Source organism: Lissotriton helveticus, chromosome 12, assembly GCF_964261635.1.
Source record: "Lissotriton helveticus chromosome 12, aLisHel1.1, whole genome shotgun sequence".
Taxonomy (NCBI): domain Eukaryota; kingdom Metazoa; phylum Chordata; class Amphibia; order Caudata; family Salamandridae; genus Lissotriton; species Lissotriton helveticus.
Window position 1 is genome coordinate 752,352,409 of NC_136073.1, and position 25,475 is coordinate 752,377,883.

Genomic DNA, 25,475 nt, shown 5'->3' on the forward strand with positions numbered 1-25,475 from the left:
CTCAGCGTTTCCATGGTTACAGTGTGATGTACATTTAAGTGATTCTGTGATTCGAGTTCATGGATCCATGGCCTGGGCAGGCCGCAGTCGTAAAGGAGATGTCTACTGAGGGGGTCCTTAGTCTATGGGGGCGTGGCAGAAATTGACAGAACAGAACTGTTTTCAGATCCCTCCTGATTTGGAGGAGGGAGGAAAACTGCTGGAGCTGGAGGGACAGGCTATACACTGTCTAGGGGTGCATGGGGTGTGTCAGGGCCATTTGGTGCACAGTCTGCTCTTACTTACCCAAGCAGCAGCTCCACGCAGGCAGCTCTGAGACTTGTTGCGAAGGAGATGGTCGTGGAGACAGTACTGGGAAATGCAGTACAGTAGAATCAGGGGTTGGTAGGATAGGCCCATATGTGGGCCTGTTTTATGGTCTGGAGGGCCTGTATTTGGTTGATTTCACTGACATTACCACAAGCTTTGCAGGGAGCCAGCACAAATGTACGCAATCTGCCTTACCTTGCAAAAAACCTGTGCAATGCGTCTCTACATGTTGAAAACTACCCTAATTTGCAAACGTGGCCCACTTTTTTAGGTATGTGATTCACTGATGGGGGTCACTTTTATTTTGGCACCCAGGCATATTTCTGACCCTGTCCAAACCTGAACTGTTGGGTCTTTTAACCCCTTCCATGCTGCCGTCGACCATTGGCCGACGGCAGCACTACCTGCCCAGTGCTGCCGTCGGCCAATGGCCGACGCGACCCCGCCCGTTTTGCGGAAGTGCCGCACTTCCACAAAATCCCAGGCGCATGAAACGGGTTAATCAGATATGCACATGTTTGATCTGGTCTGTTTCATATATAGTTTGTTTCTGTAGTTTTTGGTTCTGATAATGTTTTGTGAATGGAGTATTGCCCCGGAAAGGGTGGTAGTAGTCCAAAGAGCGTTAATTGCTGTCACTAGTTCCTTGGGGTGGCACTATCCTCATTGTCCAGATGAAAAATCTCAGGTTTGTTTCCACGTGTATTCATAGATGTTTTCCATTAATTTGTGTGTAGTGGAGTTGACACCAAGTGTGTTGTTTCAATGTTTATTTGTACTAGTCTAGGGCTTCTTAACCAGGTTTGACTTTGCCGATCTCAGATTGGGCAATTGGGATATTTGGTTATGCCTGAAAGTTCAAAAGGATTTGAACCCAGTGTGAGTTTTTGCTTAACCCTCGAGTTTCCTCTCTACGCAATGTCATACTCTCAGCTTATGCCCATTTTTATAACGAACATTTTTGCTACGTCAGAGGAGGGTCTGGGGAGGACTTCCAAGCAATCATACATGCCAACATTTTAGAAGAGGAAAGTGGGAGATTTAAAACTAAAAAATAACCAGGAGAATATAGTGCTCACATTGACTTCTATTGAGGAAGAGGCGGATACCCAAAATGAAGGGTTTTTCCCCTTACAAAATCGGGCGTCTCCCGCTTGAACCGGGTCTATTGGCATGTATGGGCTATGGGCAGATATCCTTTGGCCAGTACAACCAGATCTATGAATCTTGTGCGCGACTTTCCTGCTCTGGGGCTTGCGAAGCAACACAATGAGCATGCCTATGTGCTTCCCAACTTACCCCTTTCGGTTGTGGCTTCTTATTGCCCCACTCCACCCTTCCAGTTCCCAGGCCCCATTTATGTGCCCCATAGTCAGGTTTTTCTGAAGAAATTATAACATGAGCTCTTCCAGAGAGGCAAAGAGTCCTGTAGCTGGATCTTAAAAGGACCGAAAGAAAAGTGACACATTATATCTAATAGTGTCCAGAGAGCGCATGCAACTACACAAACATATATTACCTGCAGCAATGCAGCCCAAGCCAGATTTTGCAGCTAATTTATGAATGATTTCAAAGGCAAAATTTTTTCAAGAACCCAGTGTATGGTGATACAATATGTCACACAATTCATAATAAGGGTCCTCAGCTTTTTTCCTAGCAAGCATTGTATTTGCATTGTATTTTGCACATTTCTCGGAAATAAATAGGTTGTGTTTCGGACAGAAATTCACTCTAGTTTCAGTAACATATATAAAGTGTGCAGAAAATAAAGCATGCAGAGGTGTGTGCACTGTTTGAGAGAGTAGAATTCTAGCAGGGCAGAGGTTTTTCCATTTACTTATTGTAAATTTAGTAATTGTGATTATATTCGCATACATGTATTTTTATTGACTATAGGGCCAGATGTAGGAAGCCTAATTCCGGTCAGTAACGGCCGAAATTATCGAATTTCGGCCGTTACCGACCGGAATTAGGCTTTTCAGATGTTGGTGGCTGCATTTCAGATTCGGTAATTTAAGGAATCGGTAAATTACGGATTCCTTAAAATACCGAATTGGTAAATTACCGAATCTGAAATGTAGAGAGCACTCAAGTGAGTGCTTTTTGCATTTAAGGATTCGTTATTTACCACCAACTAATAGTTGGTGGTAAATACAGAATACCTTATAAAAAGCAATTTTGTGCTTTTTATTCAATGCCATGTGGCAGACATACATGCCCTCAGGGCATGTATGTGTGTCACATGTGCACACAAGCACGATTCAGGGGTGCAACAGGTTGTCAAAGTGACACCCTGGCACCCTTGAATGTGTTCCCCATTATACCGAATTGGTATTTACCGATTCAGCAATTACTGAATCGGTAAATAACGATTCAGTAAATACCGAATCTTACCGATTCGGTAATACCTACCGAATATTTAGCTACATAGCATTTACCGATTCTAGAATACCGAATCGGCAAAATTCGGTGTTCTAGAATCGGTAAATGTACTTTTACCTACATCTGGCCCATAGTTTCCAACTGTAAACATCTGTGAGATCCGGGGGGGAGTGGGCTTTAGGATGTTGAATTCACCTACATGGAAGTTGGAGTTGCCATGAAAGTGAATGCCAGCTTTTTTTGGGACAGAGTCTGCTACATACCAGACAACACATATACACATGAAAAAACTGGTCTTTGTGGTCCGCGGGTTGTGCGCTAAACACACAGAAGTTTAAAAAACTGATGTACCATCTGGAGTAGCTAAGGGTCCAAAGAATGCCTGCGTGATATCGGGACATTTTTAGCCCTCGACTACTACTTTTCCATTTTTAAACTGGGAATATAGGTCTTTGTGACTGCTTGCATGCAATATCACCCCAATTTACACTAGGTAGGACTAGGAGGGAATTTCCCATTCAGTGCTATGGGATGCAAATTTTAAAACTGAGCACAAATCAGTTTCCATCCCAGAACAGGCGGATCCAAGACAGGGGTGTAAGCAAGCCCCTGTCACTCAGTGGCGGCTCCCACCCTTCAGAGGGTCCCCGTTCAGCCCAAGCCCCGATAAACGCGTAAGCCTCATCGCCCCATCCTCCAGAAGTGGGTGGGCATCATTTTGCATCACGCCACTGATCCAAGCCAAATTCTCAGGGCGTTCGCGCAAGTTAAGATTAAAATGGGTCTAAATGGAACACATTTGCACATTAAGTGGTTATCATGGAATCTACAGTGGATGGTTTGACAGACCTGAGCTCTATTCCTGCCTTCTCTACTGGGACAATGTTCAGACTGGATGTGCTGCCACCAATGTTACATCCCTGAAGTCACAGGATTGTGAAAAACCCAAGCGTCACAGAAAGAAAAAGTGCAGCAAATGAACACCGCCCATCAGTTGCAGAATGCTGTGGGTGTGGTATGTAGCCAGTGGTGTGTTTTGGAGCTCACTGATGCAAAACTTTTACTACATCATGGCGTGGTAGCACACTGTCATTAACAAAGGGCACATTTTCCATTTAAATTGGCACTCGGTCTGCACAGTCACACAGGTTTACTTATAAAAACTATATAGAGCACAAACAATGTGTGGAGATTGTGTTTCAGAGAATAGTTATCATTTTACACATCACCAAGCAAAATGTCTTGATTTGTTTTGATCCTATCAATATTTTTTTATCACACTTCAGTATTACAAAAAAATTACTTTATATGTGCTTTTCTAACTGCTAATACTTTTTAAAATATTTGTACAGAGCATAATTTCATATATTTCAATTTTTCATGAGTTAAAAAAACGACATCTTGCTGCCTTTTATTTCCCACTCTCTGTACTCCAGAAAGATTGGATCATAGTTCACTTTACAAAATCCAATATGAAGTCATAGGGAGAAAGTAAACACACCAGTCTCCATGTTAAAGAATAAACTGTAATTTGTCAGACACAGCCTGGCATTTGACCTCTATCTCTGAACGCACAGCAACTGTGACAAGATAGAAAAAAAATGTAAAGGCGTCTTTCTTGCTTATTCGCCTCCTGAATTTGAGCATGGTTATTCTGACGGCGGCACAGCGCCCCCTGCACCCCTTCTTCCAGCGCCTATGCCTACTAGATCAAAACAGTGTGATCCTCGTCAAACCACTATATCTCATTAGCTCTCTTATCGCCAGACATCCGGAGCTCTCAGAAGCAGGCTTAATCCCTAGGCTAACCACAGTGCAGAAATTCCATTAAGAGTACTCCTTTTCACTCACCCCAGGGGAAGGTGACGCGAGGGATGAGGTCAGCGCAGAGGAGGGCAGGTAGCACGCACCACAGGAGGCACCGGGCAGGAGCAGGCATGGCGTGGTGTCTGGAGGGCTCAGCTAGTCACTGGAGCTGCGAAGTGCAGAGAGAAAAGAGAGGAAGCAAACAGGGTTAGTTAACCGCCCGAGAGCAGACCGCAGGCGCGCAGATGGCACGGGGATCCGACCACTGGCCTGTCAATCATACGTCCAGCAGCACTTCCGCTCCATCATTTATATCACCCCCACCAGCGCGTGCTTAGAGGCTGCATCCTGTCTGCAAACTGTACAGAGCGCGCACACAGAACCCGGTCCCACGTAACCTGCCTCGGGGTGCGAGGCTGCCTAGGGGTGCAAGGCAGGCCCCTGCGGTTCCTGTGGCGTGGGGTAGGGGGCCCTTACTTTTCAGGGGGGGGGGGGGGGGGGGGGGGCAGCTAGCCCAAGGCCTGCGAGTATCTGAGAGACTCCACATTGTGGAGGAAGGGCCATTCTTTTGTGCTGCTCCACTGGAAGTCATCTCTCAAGCACATATAACATAAGCATATCAGACCACACACCCGAGAAACTAAAAAGATTTCGCTGCTGCAATTGTGCAGCACTTTTTTTCTGGGTTACATCAATAGAACTGGTGCAATTTTGGAGCAAGCGACTGGTGAAAAATGCATGCAATTAAGCAAAATCTCTGTCATAAAGAGACCCAACCAAATCAGGGAAGAGGACAAAACGGCGTATGATATTTATAGCACGCAATTTAGGTCGGATTATTTTTGGCAACTAACTAAACATTAGTTGTTATTTAAAGCCCAACTGAATAGCTGCCATTTTCTGGATGTATGAAGGATTAGTCAGTCTTGTCCAATTTTGAACCTGTGACCCAAAAACCGAAAGAAAATTGCTGAAGTCCACTTCTTCTAAATTGTGCACACAAAATAGCGCCAGGTTCACAGACTCATTCTCTCATCCCTCCATTGATACAGCATAATAAGGGTCCTCTTTGGGGTTTTGTCGCTAAAATCATTGCGTCCCTGCTGGAGAACCTCGCCACAGTCGGACTCAAACAGCAGCTTACTCTTCAACCCACTCTGCCAGAAACACACTCGACCCCATCTTTTTTGCCAGCGGCAACATCATCATCAGCCACACCACCGAGTTTCCGTGGACCTACCACCGCTGCGTTCACTTCTCCTTCACCAAACCCCCCGTACACTACCACACTTACCACCACACTTACCACTACCCTCACAGAAGTTGGAACAAGGTCACAGAAAAACAGCTCACCACCGCCCTCAGCAAAACCCCAACACTGACATCCGCGGACACTAATTCCTCAGCACACAACCTCCATCGATGGATCTCCAACTGCGCCGACACACTGGCTCCCCTCAAGAAAGTCCCAGACAAGAGACACTCCAAAAAAGCCAGCTGGTTCTCTTCCACCCTTCATGAGTTCATGCGCACCTGTCGACAGATCGAGAAGAGATGAAGGAGCTGCAAGACCCAGGAAGACAAATCCGCCTTCAAAACCACTGCCACCGCACACCACCACCTCCTCAGAACAACAAAGAAAGCGGCCCAACGAGAAAGAATCAACGCCAACGCACTCAATAGCAAAGAGCTTTTTGCCGTGGTGACAGAATTTGCCAAAACCAGCACAGAGACAGCAGACATCCCACCCTCCCAAGACCTCTGCAACAGCCTTGGCACCTTCTTCCACCGCAAGATTAAAGAGATCTACGACAAATTCGACAGGCTAGATAACCAAGACCCTCACTCCCCACTCGCAACCACCGCACCCAACAACACGGACCCCAGCAGACCCTGGTCAGCTGGACTCCCCTTACTGCTAACAACACCTTCAAGATCATGAAGAGCATCCACTCTGAGCACCCTCGCACCCCTGCCCTCACCACATCTTCAACAGAGCCAGCACCTCTGTCGCCCCATACTCTGCCATACGATAAACTGCTCCATCAACTCCGCCACCTTCCCAGAAGACTGGAACCACGCAACTCCTTGCTGAAGAAACCCTCTGCTGACACAATGGACCTGAAGAACTTCAGACCCATCACCCTGCTCCCCTTCCCGTCCAAGGTCATCGAGAAGGTCATCAATGCCCTACTTTCGAAGTTAGTTGTAGCGAACCACATCCCGGACCTCTCCCAATTTGGCTTCCGAAGCAACAACAGCACCAAGATAGCCTTCCTCACTGCCACAGATAACGTCCACACCTTCTTCGACCGAGGCAAAGCTGCAGCCCTCATCGTCCTGGACCTCTCGACCTCCTTCGACATAGTCTCCCATCGCACCGTATGCACAAGACTCCACAACGCCGGCATCCGCAACAAAGCCCTGGAATGACTCCACCCCGTCCTCACCGGCAGAACATAGAAAGTCAGACTACCTCTGTTCCACTCTGAACCCACAGAGATCAGCTGCGGAGTACCTCAGGGCTCCTCCCAGAGCCCCACTCTCTTCAACATCTACATGGTCCCACTCACAGCCGTCGTCAGGAACCACGGCCTCAACATCGTCCCTTCGCTGACGATGCCCAGCCTATCCTCTTCCTCACCAACGAACCCACAGTTGCCAAGAACCACTTCCACAACGGGATGAAGGCTGTTGCTACTTGGATGAAGGACAGCTGCCTCAAGCTCAACTCCAAGAAGCCCGAAGTCCTCATCCTGGGATCCCCCCACCTTCGCCTGAGACAACTCCTGGTAGCCTGCAGAGATTGGATCCCAGCACACCCACAGACCAAGCACAAACACTTGGAATCATCCTGGACTCAGCGCTCACCTTGAACTGCCCAATCAACGCCGTCTCATCATCTTGCTTCCACACGCTATGCCTGCTCCGAAAGATCTTCAAGTGGAGCCCCACCAAGTCCAGAAAGCCAGTCACCCACACACTCATCAGCAGCAGACTAGACTATGGCAACCCACTATACACAGGCTTCACCCAGAAACTCATTAAGAAACTGCAGAACATTGCGTATGCCTCTGCCAGACTCATCTTCAATATCGTCACCACAGCTACACCACCAGCCACTTGAGAAACCTTCACTGGCTCCCAGTCAACAAAAGAATCACCCTTAAGCTCCTCACACATGCCTACAAATCCCTACACAACGCGGGACCTGCATACCTTAACCACTGGCTCTCATTCCACGCACCCACCAGAGACCCCACTCTGCCAATAAGGCCTTGGCCACCGTCCCACCTATCCGCAAGACCACGGCTGGTGGAAGGTCACGGCGAAGACCTAGTACACCCTGCCTCTCCATCTCAGGCAATCACCGTCACTGCCTTAATTCAGGAAGGACCTCAAGACCGGGCTCTTCGACTGAACCACAGTGCCAACGGCGGATCAGCAGCCCCACTCACTCCACCCCCCCCCCCCCCAAGCACCTTGAGACCCCGATGGGTGAGTAGTTGCACTTTACAAGTCATCTAATTAATTGATTGACCTTCATTTTTGCTGCTACCACACACTGAGTCCCACCAGTAAGGAGCCTCAGGGGTTGGGCCAGAGTCAAGGACAATTGGCACCCTTAAAGTTGGATTTAACATTTATTTTTTTACGTCAACCCTCCAAGATGACTGAGAGGGCTGTAGCAGAGTCAGCTACATTTGACATGATCGGCTATTTGACTGATTTTGCCCCAGCACTTCAAGTCTTTCAATTGCACTTGCCTCACAGATAATTGCAAGATACCCATATGTCAGACAGCCTCCCTGGGTTAGGAATAGTGATTTGGAAACTGTCTTCTGAAGCATGTCATGATATCTACATCAGACTGGCAGGTCACAGGTTTGAATCACAAAAGGGTTTACTCAGCATCTTATCCTTCTGAGGTTGATTAATTTAGTACCACTGACTCACCCCCTTCCCTTTGAGCGTCTACGCCAAAGACAATTTGTGGTATGCATTATATACATCCTCAACACTCAAGCACTCAAAATAACGTTTGAAAATGGACTGAACAGCACAACACTGTTCTTGCCTGGCATCTGAGGCGAACCCCTCAACAAACAGGAGGTCAAGAAGGTTTATTGTAATAGGCGTTTCCATGGAGAGAAGTGATCCATTACATCCTTGCACAGTTGTATTTCCGCCACTCCAGAAGCCCCTTGGAGATTGACTTTTGACGATTAAATTTAAATTAGCGAAGCTTTTTGAGAACTTTAGCACTTTGCTCTCCAAACAACCACTCATGGCTAACCCATATAGACATTTATTAGTCAAGCAGATAGCTCAGTGTGTTTTGAGCCCACTTTGGAGATCTTTGTGTTTAACCAGCAGGCAAAAAGCACAGATTTAGAGGGAATCACTCTGTCTTTCATTTATACCAGGTTTAGGAAATTGGAACCATTATATAGGGAAATATATCACATTAGTTGAAAAAATAATGAAAAATAATTCTCTTTTCGGTTCACTTTTTATAAACAGCCAATCAAATCATACTTCCAGGACTATGTGGTTTTCTTGCATCATTGTGAAACCTGAGAAATAATTAAAAAGCTAACAATGTATGTACATGCCTAATGATGTGTTTTTGCCTGAGTCTTGTTGTTTCTTATGCCATTGTTAGTGTAATAGCAGGAAGAATTTTGAGTTCTCTATTGACAGCATAGCCCTCTGCAGGACCCTTTGTTACCAAATGTATATATATATATATATATATATATATGTATATATATATATATATATATATATATATATATATATATATATATTACCTACTGGCGGTCGCCAGTAGGTATATATAGTTAGGATTTTTTCCCTATGGGATTTTTGAAAATTCTATGTCTAATAACTTTGGCGTTTGTGGACGGAATTGGCTGAAATTTTCTGGAAAATGGAACATTTTGTTTCTGAGCAGCCACTGGAAATTTGGGGGGAGTTGGTCCAGGGGGGGCCGAGAAAAAAGGGGGGTCCCAAAACGTGTTTTTAACATTGAGTTTTCCATAGGGCGGTTAGCCTCACTTTTAGCCCGAACGGCTGAATGGATTTGCACGAAACTTGGCAAAATTGTAGGGACTGGTAGCCCGATGTGCCTTTTGTAGGTCTTAATATATGTGCTGCAGTGGATTTTGAGAAAATAACGTTCAAAAAAAGATATATATCTGTAAGCGCGGACCAGGCAGCGCCCCGGTACGCGTACTTGACGCGTAACGGAACTTCGCGTAGCGAAGTTGATTGGCTCTGTGGTGTCTGTCAACATTCTAAACAGTCCGGAGCGGCCGCCATCTTGTCTCTCGGTAGGATCGAGAGACAAGAGGAGGTCAAAAGCGAAGGGGCAAATGACCTTAAGGGGGCATAGTAGATACTCCCTGACCCCCTAGGTTTGATGTGGAGGCTTTAAAGGGGCCCCGCTAAGCAAAAAAAAAAAATTTTTTTTTGTTTTTTTTCGTGGTTAGCGCCCGGTACGCGAACCGGGAAGCGTACTGGGGAGCGTATTGTAGGTAACAGTATCCTTAGTTTACTCCCTAGAGCTGTCTTTCTTTTAACATAACTGTGTATTTCCTTCCCTTATAGTTACTGTTCTTTTTTAAAAAATATTTTTTTGGTTAGCTTCCGGTACGCGTACCGGGTAGCGCTCCGGGAGCGAACTAAGAGAAATACAGGTTGGCAGAGTTCCAAATATTCTACCAATTTTTTTATAATGGGGAGTTAGTTCTGAAAAGAACTTTTTTTTTAATGTTTTTGTTGTTTTATATTTTTTTTAGTATTTTTTGAACATTTTTTTACTTTTTTTGTATTTTCTGAACGTTTTTAAAATTTTTTTGGTTTTTTTGGGGGGGGGGGAAACAAAAACGATCCATTATAAAGGGCTCAACAGGAGCAAAAAAAAAAAAAGAATTTATTTTTTGGTGCGTTTTGTGCAAACATTAATATGATTTTGAATTGCTCGCAAAATCAAAGTGATGCTACTTTCTCTGTAGCAGATGAAAGCGCCACATTCCACGCACACTTGTTTTACGTGCCCAAACAACATTTGGATGTTTGCAATCACCTCCCTCGCCTCTGGTCCCGACACCTCTGGAACCACCGATCTTCTTGCCATTTGGAGGGGATTTTGTTGTTGGTCACGTAGCTGGGCAGCACTATAGTTATTTGGGTGCCACCTACTCATATGCCGATGCATAGTATGATTGCCATAACTATATTTTTTATCAGTGCCCCTTGACAATCTGTCACCGCATATGCGGCAAAACACGTAACGAGCATTCACTTTCTTTTGCCCCTCAGGAATTCTGTAGAATTGCCAGATATAATTCTCCTGTCGATTGTACCTCCTGGGCTCCTCTGGCAAAAACTCATGCTCTTCCTCCTCTTCCTCCTCTTCCTGTTCTTCCTCTTCTTGCAGAATTACTTCTGCAGGTGGTCCTCTCTTTCTTGGATTTGGTGGAGGTGGTGGGCTAGCACCAGCTGAAGCTACTAATGAAGCCATCACAAAGTCTCAATAAAGGGTCTTTCTCTCACCAAGATGAAAGTCAGAGTGATGAAAGAAGGAGGGGTTTTCATCATTTGGGAAAAACAAAAGTTCTAAACCAATGAAAAGTGTCCATTTTAGATCACATGACCTTGTATTACATCATTAGGAAACCAAAAGTGAAATGAACCAATGAAAAGTGTTATTATCGAGTCACATGACCTGCTATGTTTACATTACGCGGTCGGCGCCGCGCCGCGGATCGCTTCCGGTTCGCGTACCGCTGCGCTTCCGGGTACGCGAACGTAGCACGTAATATGACGTATTACGCGAGAACGCGAAACGTCATGCTGACGCGAAGCGTCGCGATGTTGTTTTGTAACGCGAGAGGTGCGCTAAAGGAACGTTTACCAGTTCGCGTACCGGGTCGCGCCTCCGGATTGAGCTAACGGGAAGCTAACCGGTACGCGTACTGGGAGCGAAACAAAAAAAAATTGTATAAAAAACATGTAAAAAATATTTTTCTTTTTAAAGAATAATACATTGTAAAGGTTTTGATATTAGCTATTAAAAAACCAATGAAATTCACTGAAAAAACCATAGGTTATAGACCATATATAGTTAGGAATTAGCATTTACAAAACCTTAAAAATTCACTGAAAAAACCATAGGTTATAGACCATATATAGTTAGGGATTAGCATTTAAAAAACCTTATTTTACTCACACAAAACCATTGAAATTCCATATATAGTTAGTTGTACTAACTATATATCACGCACCCGCAATCCACTGCTGATGATGTCACATATTACATCATTCATGACATGGTCAGTGACATCACTGATGACATCACTGATGACATCTCAAATGACATCACTGATGACATCACTGATGACATCTCAAATGACATCACTGATGACATCACTGATGACATCTCAAATGACATTACTGATGACATCACTGTTGTGATAATACGATGAACCTCTTCAGACTCTAATATAACCTTAGATACACTCAGTGTAAACACAGACTCACAGATTGTCACTCATCCATGAAGTTACACACACACCTAGACAGTCATGCAAACAATCAATCACACCTCCATTTCCTTAACTATACAGTTAAACACACCTTACTTACTTATTCAAACAAATACTAAAACATATTTACTCACTTATACAATCCTGGATACAAGTTCACAATGATCCATACAGCCACTCACACATTCACTGGCTCTTATGCACAGTTATTTATATATGTCAACTCTCACATGTACTGTATTTTACATATGTACTTAATTTGACATGTAGCACTGAGATATCTATTCACTCACCAATACAGTCATGCACACAGTCAACTGCCCATACAGCTGTTTCCAACATGCACTTTTGAACCCATACATCTATGCACAGAGTCATACACTTCCCAGCCACTCACACACACACTCAGTCTCCTATACAAATGCTTGGGCAACCAATCAATAACCTATATAGTTACTCATATAGCTACTGATCAACACATGCAGCAGTTTACAGAACAACAGACATAATGATGCACAAATTAAGACAGTTTAGTCACTAACCCATGCACTCAGTGAGACACATTTAATCACTCACTCATACAGTCAGTCACGCACCTACTAAATCCTTCATCCAGACACTTCTACATCTACTCATTCTTCAATATGTAAAACATATTTAAACTTTACAGAAACACACAGTCACTGGATGATGTCATCAGTGATGTCATCAGTGATGTCATTTGAGATGTCATCAGTGATGTCATCAGTGATGTCACTGACCATGTCATGAATGATGTAATATGTGACATCATCAGCAGTGGATTGCGGGTGCGTGATATATAGTTAGTACAACTAACTATATATGGAATTTCAATGGTTTTGTGTGAGTAAAATAAGGTTTTTTAAATGCTAATCCCTAACTATATATGGTCTATAACCTATGGTTTTTTCAGTGAATATATATATATATATATATATGAATGCTCCCTGTCCCACTGGAAATTCGAGGCACTCACGGGCGGGTGCGGCGTGCGGTAATGGGTGCCCGCAAACACACGGCGCTCAGCTCCAGATAATCCCCCTCAGAAGAACCGCACTCGTGAAACCAAAGTTTAGTGCTCACACCATCATCGTTTATTTACAGAGCTAACATATATATATATATATATATATATATATATATATATATGTTAGCTCTGTAAATAAACAATATATATATATATATATGTATATATATATATATATATTTTTTTTTACTGTTCCACAAGGGAAATGAAAACGCACACACTCGTCTTGAATGTTAATTACAGGGGTTTATTTTCCCCCTTAACCTAACGCGTTTCGCTTCACACAAAGCTTGCTCACGGGATGTTGAGCTAATTTACAAGTCCTTCTTTTAACACTTCGGTGCAGGTCACTTCCTGTATTCCCTACAGATGCATTCTGGTTAGTGTAGTGTCCACCACACTTTCCTCACCAGGATGTTCGAAGTATGTGTCCTGTGATTTAAAAAAAAAGAAAGAGTGCACTTTGTGAATAGCAGATGTGACTATGAGGATGGATATTAGGCGGTGGCCAAACCGCCGAGAATCAACACCCCATACCAGGGGGCCTCGGAAGCTGGATGTTATCGGCATCTAACGGAGGAGAAATTCCACAGGATCAGGAGATGCAACCCGCTGGGGACCAATTACGGGCTTTTAACTTGTTCAGCAGAATATAACACGCACTTTTAAAGAGAACCTTTCCCCCCGCACTACAAATCCCAGTATACGCTGCGCAGTGTCATTGAGGACAGCCCATAGAGGGCGCGCAAACAAGTATAAATAAAGGAACTGTTGTTCAGACTGTGCATGTTTCCTGTCTCACCATCACGCCTTTGAGAAAGAAGATAAGCTTCGAAACGCGTCAGGCGAAAGTGACATAGCTGTGAAAGAGACCGGCGGGCTGACAATCTCCACACCTTGCAGTGAGTTGAGGCTTGCAGCTCAGTGGTGTTTCTCGAGTGCATCTCACATCGTTGGTACAAGCCTGAGCATGTATATATATATATATATATATATATATATATATATATATATATATATATATATATATATATATATATATATATATATATATATATATATATATATATATATATATATATATATATATATATAGTTAGGATTTTTTCCCTATGGGATTTTTGAAAATTCTATGTTTAATAACTTTGGCGTTTGTGGACGGAATTGGCTGAAATTTTCAGGAAAATGGAACATTTTGTTTCTGAGCAGCCCCTGAAAATTTGGGGGGGGGGTTCGTCAAGGGGGGGCCGAGAAAAAAGGGGGGTCCCAAAACGTGTTTTTAACATTGAGTTTTCCATAGGGCGGTTGGTCTCACTTTTAGCCCGAACGGCTGAATGGATTTGCACGAAACTTGGCAAAATTGTAGGGACTGGTAGCCCGATGTGCCTTTTGTAGGTCTCAATATATGTGCTCCAGTGGATTTTGAGAAATTAACACTCAAAAAAAGATATATATCTGTAACAGCGGACCGGGCAGCGCTCCAGTTCGCGTACTTTTCGCGTTACGGAGCTTTGTGAAGCGAAGCTGATTGGTTCTCCGGCGTCTGTCAACATTCTAAACAGTCCGGAGCGGCCGCCATCTTGTCTCTCAGTAGGATCGAGAGACAAGAGGAGGCCAAAGCGAAGGGGCAAATGACCATAAGGGGGCATAGTAGATCCTCCCTGACCCCCTACGTTTGATGTGGAGGTTTTAAAAGGGCCCCGCGGGGCAAAAAAAAAAAATAATAATAATAATCGAACGGCTGAATGGATTTGCACGAAACTTGGGAAAATTGTAGGTATTGGTAGCCCGATGTGCCTTTGCTAGGTCTCAATATATGTGCTCCAGTGGATTTTGAGAAATTAACGTTCAAAAAAAGATATATATCTGTAACAGCGCTCCGCTTCGCGTACTTTTTGCGTTACGGAGCTTTGCGAAGCTGATTGGTTCTTCGGCGTCTGTAAACATTCCAAACAGTCCGTAGCGGCCGCCATCTTGTCTCTCGGTAGGATCGAGAGAGAAGAGGAGGCCAAAGCGAAGGGGCAAATGACCATAAGGGGGCATAGTAGATCCTCCCTGACCCCCTAGGTTTGATGTGGAGGCTTTAAAAGGGCCTCGCAGGGCAAAAAAAAAATAAATCATTTTTTTAGTTTTTTTGCGTGGAGTGCGCCCGGTTCGCGAACCGGGAAGAGTTCTGGGGAGCGTACTTTCTTGAAAATTAGTGAAAAAAGTTAGAGTAAAATAATAATTGTGAGTGATCAGATGTAGGGTAGCTCTGAGAAGAGCTTTTGGGTTTATGGTACATTTAGGTACTTATAAGTAGGTACCAATGCACAGTCTTAAATTCAGAATGAAAATTCTGTTGCCCTCATCTGAGAAGTGAACTCCATCTCCTCTGTAGATATCTTGCATGTAGTAACGCAAGTTATTGTTGTACAAGGAGCCCATTCCATGGTCTCTCATGTAAGCTGAAACAGATTTGTTTACATGCTTCCTCGACTTCTCAATTTGTGGACAAAATTGGTTCGACCACCTCCATTTCTGTCTTTGGCATATATTGGAATATACCAAGGCAGTCTGAGGAAAAAGTGCCATCAATTGCTCAAAGGTGTCCTTTAAAAGCATTTCCAGACCTACCCCAGTCAAAGTGCCCAAATCATTACCTCCACAGTGCACAATTAACAGGTCAGGTTTTGGCAAATGCATAAAGGTTTTCACCAATGGTATCAATTGGTGACATTTTAATCCTCTGTGGCCAAACCACTTAATTTCCACATCTTGTAAATTGAGGTTAGGTAAATTCCTGTTTTCAGCGTACCTCTGAGCCCAATAGATGTAACTATGTCCAACAATCCAGACAGAAAACATGGCGAGAGGAGGTTCTCCTGCAGTCAGATGAAGTGTGGCAATGAAATGGCAGTTGAAAAAATGAGAGTGTAAAATGAAAAAAACTGTGGAGTTTCTGTGTTAATGAAGCAGTAAGAGTGATTGGTGGATTTTGATTGCTGAAAAAAGAAAGTTAGGGTGCATGGATGAGTTCGTTGAAAGATGTATTTTGAGTGGCGAAGAAAAAATCATTAAATGAAAGAATGCACTGGATATGCAGGTGCACTGAGAGTTCAGAGTTCAATTGCAACATTGTTGTGTGAACTTGCAAACACCAGAGGTCTTGCAAGAGGTGGTTGCTATGCAAAAAAAGCAGAGAGGGCAGAGGGGGGAAGGGTTTTGATTTGAAAAAAAGTGAGGGAAGAGTTTTGATTGGGTGACATGAGAGATATGTGTGAAGAATTACAGCATTTCTGTGCTTTTGATAGCTGCAGACTCTGGAGTGCATACCTTTTGCTCTGCTGAAGACAAATTGGTGTGTTTCTGAGACTGTTTTGAAACTCAAAGTATTTGCTAAGGTGAGAAAAGATTTCTTTAATTTAGATAGAAAATAGTGTGCTTTAAGGAGAAAATTATGAAGAAAGTTGTGTTTTTCAAATGTTGCTTTGTCTCAAGTGTTTTACAAATAGATTTTGTTTCTTTGAGAAATTGTAATTGGAGAAAATGTGAAGTATTAGTACTGATAGGGTTTTTATGTGCATAGGAGTTGTGGAGTGTTTTCAAATTATGACTTGTAAATCGTTTTTGAGGAAAAGGAATGGTTTTAATATTTATGACAAGGACATAATGGTGTATGCTTCTTTATAAGGCAATTGAGTGTCTCTGATGTTATTTTTCCCATTTTAATGTAAGACGTTTCCCTGTGGAGCAAATTGCTTGTAAATATGCTCCCACCTGTGCATGGCAAATTTAGATTTTGAATGTTTGCGTTACATAGGCATGTTAAAGGGGACCGAAACATGCTGCAAAGGCAATCAAAAAACGCTTTCATGTGTCTTAAGGACATTTTAAGTCATTTCCCCATGTGGAGTGTTTTTAAATTATGACTTGAAAACCGTTTTTGGGGAAAATGAATGCTTTTAAAATTTATGACAAGGACATAATGGTGTATGCTTCTTTATAAGGCATTTCAGTGTCTCTGATGTTATTTTTCCAATATTAAATTAAAAGACCTTTCCCCGTGGAGCAAATTCCTTGTAAATATGCTCCCACCTGTGCATGGTAAATTTAGATTTTGACTGTTTGAGTTACATAGCCATGTTAAAAGTGACCCAAAAAAGTTGCAAAGGCTTTAAAAAAACACTTTCATGTGTCTTGAGGACATTTTAAGTCATTTCCACGTGGGCAGTGTTTTCAAATTATGAGTTGAAAATCGTTTTTGAGGTAAAGGAATGTTTTCAAAATTTATGTGCGCCATATGCCCCCAAATTTCTTTTTCAGGGGTGCAGCAGGGTGTTCTTGAGACACCCCTGCACCCTCGGAAAAATTCGTAATTTGCGATGAGCTAATTGCTAATTGCAAATTGCACCTTCATTCCTATGGGCCTCCTGCTCCATGGAAATGAATGGGTAATTTGTAATTAGCAAATAGCTCATCGCAAACTAGGAATGGTAAAGAATCGCTATTTATTCCTTAAAGTTCGCTATTTAGGAAATGCAAAAAACTTTGATGATACATATGGCGGTTCATCTCTAACAAGATAAGAAGCTTAGGGATAGATTTATGATGACTGGCGTATCATCAGGGATGTGCCAGTCATCCTGTGCCGCTGTTCCGCCACCCATGGTGTGCTGCATTTACAATGCGGCGCATCATGGGGCAAAAACAGCACAGATGCGTGACGCATCTGTGCCGTAAAGGTGGCGCATTGCTGGAGTTCTATCGCAAGTGTGATGAAGCTCCAGCAAGGCTCAGGGGTGCCCCTGTCGCAGGGTTTCTGTTCTCACACAGAACTGTGCATAGAGGATTGGAACCTCGGCGAATTAGGGTGCTCCAAAACTCACCTTAGTACCCAAAAACCCCTTAGCAAGCTAGCTACAGTGTCACATTGGATATAACAAACTCTCAATGTTTAGACAATCCAGAATATGAACTTACAGTACCTCAGGATACGTGGAACTCATGAACACTCGGTCGTTATATATTCATTACAAACCAGAACATGGAGTTAAGAAGAACACATGTGTATTTGAAATGTTTATTTACTAATGCCGTCTTCTCAGGCGTAGTATCTTAGATAATACAAGTACACATCCTCGTCGCCATTGTAATAATATGAGAACGCACGCCTTTAAATGCTTTTTAGTTATCTTTATTCCGGAGCGCCGGGGCTAAGCTGTTGCTCAACGGTCGGCGCTAAGCAAACAATATGGCCGCCTTCCGCTTCCTGTTTCCCCACATCCTGTTCCTGTGCAGGAACACTAGAACGCTACCACAATTATCAGTAGCAAAATTACCAGCATAGTTACTAGTACATAAAAAGCGAATGGTGACAGTATGTTAACATGCTGTAAATGAATAAGAGTTAGCAACACTTATATCTCACCCTCCCTAATACACATATTATATTATTTGCTAAGAAGGTCTCTTTGGGTTGGTTTAGGGCGTGCCCATACTTTAGTGTCTTAGATTTGAAGGAATCACATCAGCATACACCAGCTCTCTCTTCATGTGAACCGCATCAAGTGTTGTGTATGTGTGTTCGGCAAAGCAATATAAAACCCGCCTCATGCCCAGAATTGGCAGAAGCTGCACTTATGTTATGACTATGAAGTCGTGGAGATCAGACCTCATAACAATTCTGTATCGTGTTGTTCTTGAAAGTTCAGCACTCGCTGTACAGATATAGTTTAACAAGCAAAGCAGATAGTAGAGCAATAACATATTATTCTCATGTAAACCACGATGAACTACTAGGTTGAAAGCTAAAGCAACAACTAAGTGTCGTGTGCAGAAGTTGCAAAAAAGGAAAAATGGCGTTTAAACCGGTAATGAGCCCATGCTAACTTAACACGGTGTAAAGATATCCAGGATCTACATGACACCCCCCCATGATCCGGAAACAAACTGAATAAGATAATAGAAGTGCCATCTCATGAGAGCAGATTGCAACTTTATATGTGGACGGTCCGCAAGGTAAAACAATAAAAACTAGCAAAATTTAATGCTAAAAAAAAATAAAACAGCCAACTACTTTATCGAGGCTTAAGCCAATAAGCAAGCTAAATAATAAAAACTTGACAAATAAGTCAATGAATTGTCAATGAAATGCTAGTACTCAGCATATCAAACATGAAAAAGGTCAATGACATAACTGTGTATGCAAAATAAGCTGCAACAGCCTCCAATAGGAAGTCACCGTCTTCATCCGAAAAGAGTTCAGCCATCCAATTTAAAAGTGGAAAAGAACATACGTGCTCTCCCAGCACCGGATCCTCTATCACCATCAGAGGACAGCTCGGTGGGTTTTCAAGAAAGCTCTGTTCCAAGAAAGACTGTGTTGCCGCCAGTAAATTCCAGGGACCAATTAGTCCATGCATCAATGCCACAGCCATAATCCTTTCGCCAGGACAAACCAACTCGTGAGTAATGATAGGACTCATCAGCTGATTAAAGTCGACGTCAGGAGAAACCGGTCCGCAGAGACACAAATCAATGGCCCAATCGAAATCACAGGTCAGGCAGTGAAATACAGGCTGGACACAGGTGAAGTAGGAGAATCGAAAAGATAATCCATATGCCGTGCTTAATATCGCCAACGGCATTGTGCCATAATATTCAAGCATGCGATTGCGGAACAGCGTCAGCAGCTGCAGGGCGGGACCTTGCACAGGAGGGACATCCATATTTAAAAATGTAAAAAAGCACAAGAGCCTCCGCTGCTAATGCAAGTAAAACTGGGAATCCACCAAACAAAGTGGAAAAAATAGAATGAAAGAAAGCAGGGATGACTCCAAAGATTTTCTCAAATGAAGTCACGAGACCACTGCTAACAACTTTAAAAAAATGCGCCAGGCCCTTTGTGGAGGACGCGTTAAAGATAGTCCGAACCATCTCGCTGAAATGCAAAGGCGAATCAGTATTTAAAAGGGTCTGCACCTCTGTACGGGTGTTCGCTATGTGAAGCACGAAAGTTTCACGGGCCGAACTCAAGGCCACCTCTCTCTGAGACAAAAGAGCCCTTATTCTTGCCATGCCGTTGAAATCTGCTCCCAAGGTTGGTATTTGTGGCCAGATTGAAAACTCCCTATGTTCATGTGTGGGAGGAAATAGAACATTTCTGCAGCAAATAACCCGTTCACTTACTGTTACGATAAAAGGAATACTTTTAATTAACCCAGAACAATCTTCATTATTGAGCATCAAATAACTACCATTTTCCAACAACTTGAACGTGGGGATGATAGCAGGAACTGGCGTGCCTTGCAACACGCAAGCCATATTTGGTCGGTCTTTGTTGCATGAACCGTGTAACTGTATGTGCCTACACATTAGTGAATGATCTGGCGTCTCAGTGCATTCCTCTCCATTCAGATAAACTTCTTGATCATCTTTGAAACATCTGTATGTGTATGGAAGCGACCAGACCTCATGAAGAAAACCACTACCTAAAGGTTCATAACGACCTATTGGTATATATTTCATACAATTTGAAAACTTATATAAAGCAAAAGGCAGCGTTATTAAACCGTGGATAAGGCACGTTGCCAAAGCAGCCAACCTTTTGGATTCATACTGGAAATGTTAAAGGAAGAATTACGGAGTAGGGCCTGTAAATCACTAATGGACAACCGAGTAAAATTACTCCAACCATCATATTCCTCTAACTCCGGGATAGTAGGGGTGTTTAATTTTTTAGAAGTAGCCAATCCAAAGCATTTGGTCTGGGAAATTGTTTCATTCACAAACAACATATGATTCGGGATGAGACATGCACGGTGCAAAGCCTCAGTGCCTTGTACCTGCCAGGTTCGTGAACCCCAAACTGATGTAGATCCTGGATATCTTTACACTGTGTTAAGTTAGCATGGGCTCATTACCGGTTTAAACGCCATTTTTCCTTTTTTGCAACTTCTGCACACGACACTTAGTTGTTGCTTTAGCTTTCAGCCTACCTGCGTCAAGATCTATGCCTGCTTCAAGCAGGCGCAGGGTTTTGACGCAGCTTTGTCCTATCTGATTGTAAATGCGGCACACCATGGGTGGCAGAGCAGCGGTGCACGTTAACTGGTGCATCCCTGGGGATGTGCTAGTTAACATAAATCTGCCCCTTTACATTTAATTATGTGCAGGGGACACAGAGTCGGTGAGGTTTATCCAAGGTTAAGAAGAGATGAGTCCTGTTCACTGAAAAATTGGACATAGGCTTCACCTCCTCAGCATCGCTGGACATGGTTAAATAATAGCTGCAAAATGTTACTCTTGTTAAACAATTTTACTATTATAATCTCTGAGATTTGTCTCTTACTCTGCAACATCTCATTGTTGTTATCTTTCTTTAAAGATAAAGACAACATCAACATGAGTGACAATCAGCAATCAGTTGATTTCGACCTCATCATTGAACTCGTAATTGAAACATCAGTGGATGTTGATCCCTTGGATGATTTAAATCCTGAGGATGAAGAAGAACGTGATGAGGATGCAGATTTGTCAGAATTATATGACATAGGATGGGAAGCTGACGTGCTTGAGCCTATGGAACTATAAACATTTATTTGAAAAATGTATAATAAATAAAAAGTAAAAATGTAAACTGTTTAATTTAAAAATAAAGACACCTTCAAAAACAGGTTATGTGTAGTGTCTTCAATAAAATATTAAAATATGCTCATAAAATTAGATCAGATTCACATATAAAACAGCACAGGTAAAAGGAATATAAATTCCATTTCTTTTCTGCTATTTCTGTATTCTAAATTTGCCAAGCACAAAAAAATATTCTATGTAAAAATGTTAAGTAGTGTGTTAAGTTTTTGATGACTGTTATTGATTTACTGTTGGGTAATAGTGGTTAATAACTTTTTTTATTATATTTTACCACAGATTCAACTGCAGATCATTTCAAGATTTCAGCATGCCAACCAAAGAAAGAGTGAGAAAGGCTGCAAAACGTCAAAGACAGCAGGTCAATGAAAAAAAGCAGCAGTCCTCTAACAAAAAGATTTGTCAAGTCACCAAGAAAGCACCGGGTAAGAGTACAAAAACATTCATAAGAAATATCTGTAGTAAAAAAAATATTACTACAGAAAATGTTTCAGTCCAGAAAAGGAGAAGCAATTCAAACGGAAAGGAAAGGCCAATGAAAAATGTTACTGCTAGAGTAAGAGATAACTCTATGCATGAAAGTAGAAGGAAACAACAGTTTAGGGACATTCGTAAACGAATGTTCCGCAACAGGATAATTGGCAATTTGTTAAAAAATATTAAGAAAGGTCAACAGAAAGTGGTTTTTTATAAGAGAAAAAAAATAGTTGAGAAAGTTATTGATCAGGCATTTGAAATTAAACGTAAGTTATTTATTTTGATAATCAATAGAATTAGGAAGCTAAACAAGGCAATTTATGATTTCAAAAGAAATAGTAGATGGAAGAGAATAGTTAATCGTAGTAATTTTTGTGAAGTTTTTTCTGGAGAATGGATGCATAGTTCAAGCTCTGAGGCATTTTTTAATGAGGAGAGTTATTTCCAGGATAATGATTTGGTGCATGCAGTTGACACCAGTGGTCGAGCTTATGAAGTGAAAGATGGTTGTCCAGTTGAAAAAGAAAAACTTGTGACAACAGAGATAGAAGAGGTGTTAGGTAATGAGGTTTTAGGAAGACGTCCTAAGGGTCCTGTGTACACCTGGAAGTGTAGTAGTATTTGCAGTGTACGACAGGATTCCATCAATTTGCTTTGTGATTTTATACGGTCATTTAATAAGAAAAGTTTGAAGCAGAAAATGAAGTTGTTGCAAGAATTAGATCCTTGCAGAGTGAGAGAAGTGATAGGTTTGCATGGTCATTCACTGGCTTGTCTTCCCAGGAGAGTATGCCAGAGTGTTTTTCATCATTTCAGGATGCTAGCAGTGCATCATAATAAAGTGAGGAAATTAGTTAGAATGTTGTATTATGCTAAGAGTCCAGCAATTATGCTTAAACAATTATGCGCTGCTCTTTTGCATGGTTCTGAAATAGATGTGAAGAATATATGTGAAGAAATTGAGTTTTGTTACTTTGGAAGTAAAGAGGAGAATGTTGAAATTGACCAAGAAGAAGAGAGTAATGTGGAAGATAGTGTACAGGTTTCCAGTACAGATAATTTCCAGAGGGAAATTGCGACGTTTGAGGTGAAATCAAGTGAGAGGCCAAATTTCACTTGTGTGTGTTGTCGGCGCACTTATTATAAGAATCAGACTAAGTTAGTGGATTTATATGCAAAAAGTGAAAGGGAAAATAATAGTGAATGGAAGGATTTTACAACATACTTGATGGTAGAAAATTGTTTTGATTTGGGATTGGATCAACGTGTGTGTACTTATTGTTGTAACAAATTAAATCAAAACCAGATGCCTGCTAGAGCAGTTCATAATAATCTGGAATTGGTTGAGATTCCTTCTGAATTGAAGGATTTAAATACTTATGAATCTATTTTGATTCAAAGTATCCATCCCTTTCAGGCTATTGTAAGAATGGAGCCAAAGACAGGGAAATTGCCTCCATCAGATTTACAGAGAGGATTAAAGGGAAGAGTTGTTTATTTGCCTCTAGATTTGAAGAAAAACATTAACACAATTGGAGTAGAAAAAGTGGAAGAGGAACCTCTGGTTATCTTAGTTAATGGGGTTCCGACAAAGAATAAGAAAATATGGCAAGATTTAGTGGATGTTAGGAAAGTCAAAAAGGCAACATTGTATTTGAAAAAAAATAATAAATACTATAAAAATGTATATGTTGCAGAAGAGGAAGTAAGTGAGGAAGAGGATAGCGATTTGTGTGCTGGTCAAATTGAGAAAGTAGAACCCTGTACTAGTGAAGAAATATATGAACATTATAGTGTTCATCCTTTGCATTCCAAGGAAGTCATGGGGAATGCTATTGAGTTGTTTCAAATGAAACAAGCCAAAGGGAGTCCCATTAGTGTTTGGGAGGAAAGTTTGGAAGCTCGGTGTTTCCCACAGCTTTTTCCAACAGGTCAGGGAGGAAGATATGATGAGCGACCTCATCAAATTCCTGCTTCTGAATACCGGACTTTGCGATTGTATGCAGGAGATGCTAGGTTTCGACAATGCATTCCTTATTTGTTTCATCTCCTGTTTGAAAGCGATCTGTCTGGACTGTCATATGCAGTGAACCACATCTTGAAAAGTGGTATACACATGCAAAACATCTCGGCAAGTGACTTTATGGATAAAGTCAATGTCCAAGACAGTATTTTGGATTCTCACCTGATTAATATCATGGCGTGTCAGCGTGGTACTAATGAGTACTGGTACCGTCGTCATGGTGATTTAAAATGTATGCTGAGGAACTTAGGAACTCCCACATGGTTCCTCACTCTGAGCTGTGCTGAGTATGGCTGGGAAGACTTACTTGAATTTCTACGAGAGGCAAATGCTAACGTAGAAAACATCGAATTCAAGACACCCGGAGAACTGTGCTCTTTGGATCCAGTCAATGTATGTAGGTACTTCAATCATAGATTTGAAGGTATGATGTCTTTCATCATGAATAAGAAGAATCCACCTCTTGGAGAGGTGTTGGATTTCTTCTGGAGAAAGGAGTACCAAGCAAGAGGTGCTCCTCATATACATATGTTGCTGTGGATCAAGGATGCACCTAAATTTGGAACGGATCCAGAAGACTCAGTGATGAGTTTCATAGAACAGTATTCTACGTGTGCTGTTCCAAACGCAAAGGAGAAAAAAAGCCTAAGAGAAAAAGTTCTACGTTTCCAAAGCCATCGATGTGGAAAGTACTGTCGTCGTAAATTCCGAAACAAAGACAAGTTCTACACCAAATGTCGTTTCGGCTTTCCACGACCGGTGATTTCTAAAGGAAGAGTGAACAGTTTGATGTCTTCGCTGCGACATAATGTGATGAAGAAATCACCTAAAAACACATACAATTTGAAGAGGAACGAAGAGTCTAAGTACATCAACGACTACAACCCGGTGATTTTGTCCATGTGGAATGCTAACATGGATATACAGTTTGTGGCTGATAACTGTATGGCTGTGGCTCGGTATGTGACATCTTACATCACCAAAAAAGAGAAGACAGAATTGAAGGATATGTGGGAGGACATTTCCCATGAAAAGAGCCTCAGCAAGAAGTTGTACAGTTTCAGTCTGAAGATGTTGTCGCATCGAGAAATCGGAGCTTACGAATGTTCTGACCGGTTGTCTTCAGCAAGTCTCTATGCCAAGTCCAGGAGTATCGTTTGGGCGAGTCTTGGTCTTGCTGCAACGCGTAATCGAGTTCTCAAACCTGTGCGGGAAATTGAGTATTTGGCGGAGAAGGAGCCAAACA

The 25,475-nt window shown here is 42.2% G+C and overlaps 1 protein-coding gene across 2 annotated transcripts in view; it reads right to left on the reverse strand.

Moving 5' to 3' along the window:
• SEMA4A (semaphorin 4A) overlaps positions 1 to 25,475 on the reverse strand; it is a 124,450-nt gene that overhangs the window by 53,991 nt on the left and 44,984 nt on the right. The window contains exons 1-2 of one of the 2 annotated variants that reach the window (XM_078670291.1): positions 5,912 to 6,038; positions 4,543 to 4,666 (exon numbers count right to left, since the gene is read on the reverse strand). In XM_078670291.1, the coding sequence (XP_078526417.1) occupies positions 4,543 to 4,630 (88 nt within the window). In that variant the 5' untranslated portion in view covers positions 4,631 to 4,666; positions 5,912 to 6,038. Of the gene's footprint in view, positions 1 to 4,542; positions 4,667 to 5,911; positions 6,039 to 25,475 lie in introns of those variants that run through there. The other variant, XM_078670290.1, reaches the window with a different exon arrangement.